The sequence below is a fragment of the Galeopterus variegatus genome, unplaced genomic scaffold (assembly GCF_000696425.1).
Source record: "Galeopterus variegatus unplaced genomic scaffold, G_variegatus-3.0.2 Scaffold13202, whole genome shotgun sequence".
Taxonomy (NCBI): domain Eukaryota; kingdom Metazoa; phylum Chordata; class Mammalia; order Dermoptera; family Cynocephalidae; genus Galeopterus; species Galeopterus variegatus.
Genome location: NW_007739313.1, coordinates 32,482 through 34,736, shown reverse-complemented (window position 1 = coordinate 34,736; position 2,255 = coordinate 32,482). Strand labels below are relative to the sequence as shown.

Here is a 2,255-nt window from a genome sequence, read left to right as displayed (position 1 = left end):
AGGGGGAGGGAATCCCACGTGACTCCCACAAGCCCACAACTGTGCCCTATGTATCCACCCCCATAGAGTCCACAGCAGGGGCGACAGCACAGGTGGCTGTAGCAGGAGCTTTTAGCTGCACCACACAGACGTGGACATCGTGACCAAGACAGTTGTCCTCACACCATGAAGGCCATCGTGCAGGCAACGGAGAGTGGCTGCTTGGTNCAGATGAAGATTTCTCTGGAGCTGACTCTGCGTCTGCCCATCTCTGAAAAGATTCTGTCTGTGATCCAGGAAGCTACAGAGTCCCCACAGCCACCGTCCCCAACCCAGCCTCTGGGAGGGACCCTCGAGGCAAGACCTGCTGCACGGCCGCCACGAGGCAAGACCTGCTGGACGGCTGCCAGGTATACGACATAGAGCCAACCTCCTGGTGTACGACGTATAACCTGCCACCCTACCAAGTGGCTGGCTATCTGTCGTACAGCAGGTAGCTGGCTCTGTGTCGTATACCGCGTGGCCATGCAGCAGGTCTTGCCTATACAACGTATATACAATGCCAGTGCTGCTCATCTGCAACCAAGGCTGAGGAAGACCTCGGGACCCTCCTCACCAGTTTTGCCTGTGATCAAAGCCAGTCGTGGACTGTGATGAGCATGCTGAGCATGGCCAGGCCACCGAGTGGAGAAACCACAAGGCAATGATGACCCTGGAGCTCACCAGACTCATTCCTTTGAAGTCTGGAAGGGTCTCTGTTCATCGCTGTGAGAACCAACAGCTGGGTCTGAAGTTTGCCACTGGCTATTCTCGCTACCTGCAGCTGTGTCCTCTTCAAGCCCAGGGAGACTTGTTCCTCTACTGGGAACAGGTCATTTCCCTCCTGCGACCACCCGTGGACAGTAAAAGCGGTACCTATGCCGTTCCAGCTGAGGACAGGACATGCACACCTGCCTTTGAAGACAGGATGAGCCTGGACATGGCAGATTCCCAAGACCAGGTCAGCCACGGGGTCTCTGAGGTAACTGGGGCCACGTCCGCTGCTTATGCTGGGGGAGGGAATCCCACGTGACTCCCACAAGCCCACAACTGTGCCCGATGTATCCACCCCCATAGAGTCCGCAGCAGGGGCGACAGCACAGGTGGCTGTAGCAGGAGCTTTTAGCTGCACCACACAGCAGACGTGGACATCGTGACCAAGACAGTTGTCCTCACACCATGAAGGCCGTCGTGCAGGCAACGGAGAGTGGCCGCTTGGTTCTGCAATGTCAGAAAGCAGAGACTAACCTTTAATGACCATTAAATATGCTCAGGGAGCCTATTTTGTCTTTACTGCAGTTTAAATAAAGAGCCATTAAATCTGAGAATGGCTTGCTGTGTTCTGTCTGAATTTCCATGGCCCACAGCCCGGTAGTGACCTCACAGTGGATTTTGTGGCAGCTGTGCTGCAGCCTGAGACCCCGGGATCAAAACCAGAGGGTTGCTCAGCAGAGCCTATGAGGCTCCATCTCAACCCCTTCCTAGCTTTGGCTCCCCAGGGCTATGGCTGAAAGTCCCAGACTGGGCTGGGAAGCTCTACGTCCACCATCTCCCTATCCTTTTTATAAACTTCTCTTTGCCCTGCACGTCTGTAAACAAGTGGACTGTCATCCCCCAGACTACTTAGGGGACGGGGAGGGGAGCAGCAGCATTTGATGGTGATCAGAACAGGGAGGGCCATTGTCTAGACTTAGCAATTCCACTCCTAGGTATGTGCCCAGGAGAAGCACACACACGTGTCCTAGGACATAGCTATGAGGATGTTTATGGCAAAATATTTCCAAATTTCCATCAATAGATGAATTAATACAGTGGAATACGAATGGAGGGGAATATTCAATAGTGAAAAATGAATGACAGCTTCACTAGTAGCATAGGAAAATTTTGCTCATAAGGTTTTTTAAAGGGGCAAGTCACAGAATAGGATATAATTCCACTTATACAGCAGTTCAAAAACAGAATCAAGTAATACATTGCATACATGCTTGGTAAAACTGAAGACAAAAACAAGGGAGCAGTGAACACAAAGTTCAGGGCAGTGGCTTTCTCCAGGGAGGAAAGACAAGAGATGGGATCAGGGAGGTGGACCCCAGCTTCCAGCGGTGCTGGGAATTGTTTTGTCGAGCAAGGAGGCAGGTACAAGGGTGTTGACTATTGTTTGTTGTTTTCCACACTTTACATCTCTGATGTCAGGATGGTCCTGCAGTCGCCATGGCCATTGTGAGGAAGTGATTGTC

General features: G+C 52.1%; 1 protein-coding gene across 1 annotated transcript; it reads left to right on the top strand.

Moving 5' to 3' along the window:
- The first annotated feature begins 514 nt into the window (after positions 1 to 514).
- LOC103581502 (protein FAM71A-like) lies at positions 515 to 1,343 on the top strand. The gene is made up of 2 exons (XM_008563316.1): positions 515 to 979; positions 1,096 to 1,343. Exons 1-2 carry the CDS (start codon positions 683 to 685, stop codon positions 1,129 to 1,131), a joined length of 333 nt encoding a protein of 110 aa, XP_008561538.1. The 5' UTR covers positions 515 to 682; the 3' UTR covers positions 1,132 to 1,343.
- Positions 1,344 to 2,255: the final 912 nt, after the last annotated feature.

Coding starts and splice junctions, on each gene's coding strand:
- LOC103581502 (XM_008563316.1), top strand. CDS start 683: ATGATGACCCTGGAGCTCACCAGACTCATTCCTTTGAAGTCTGGAAGG. Junction 980..1,095: donor TGGCAGATTCCCAAGACCAG/GTCAGCCACGGG, acceptor CCACCCCCATAG/AGTCCGCAGCAGGGGCGACA.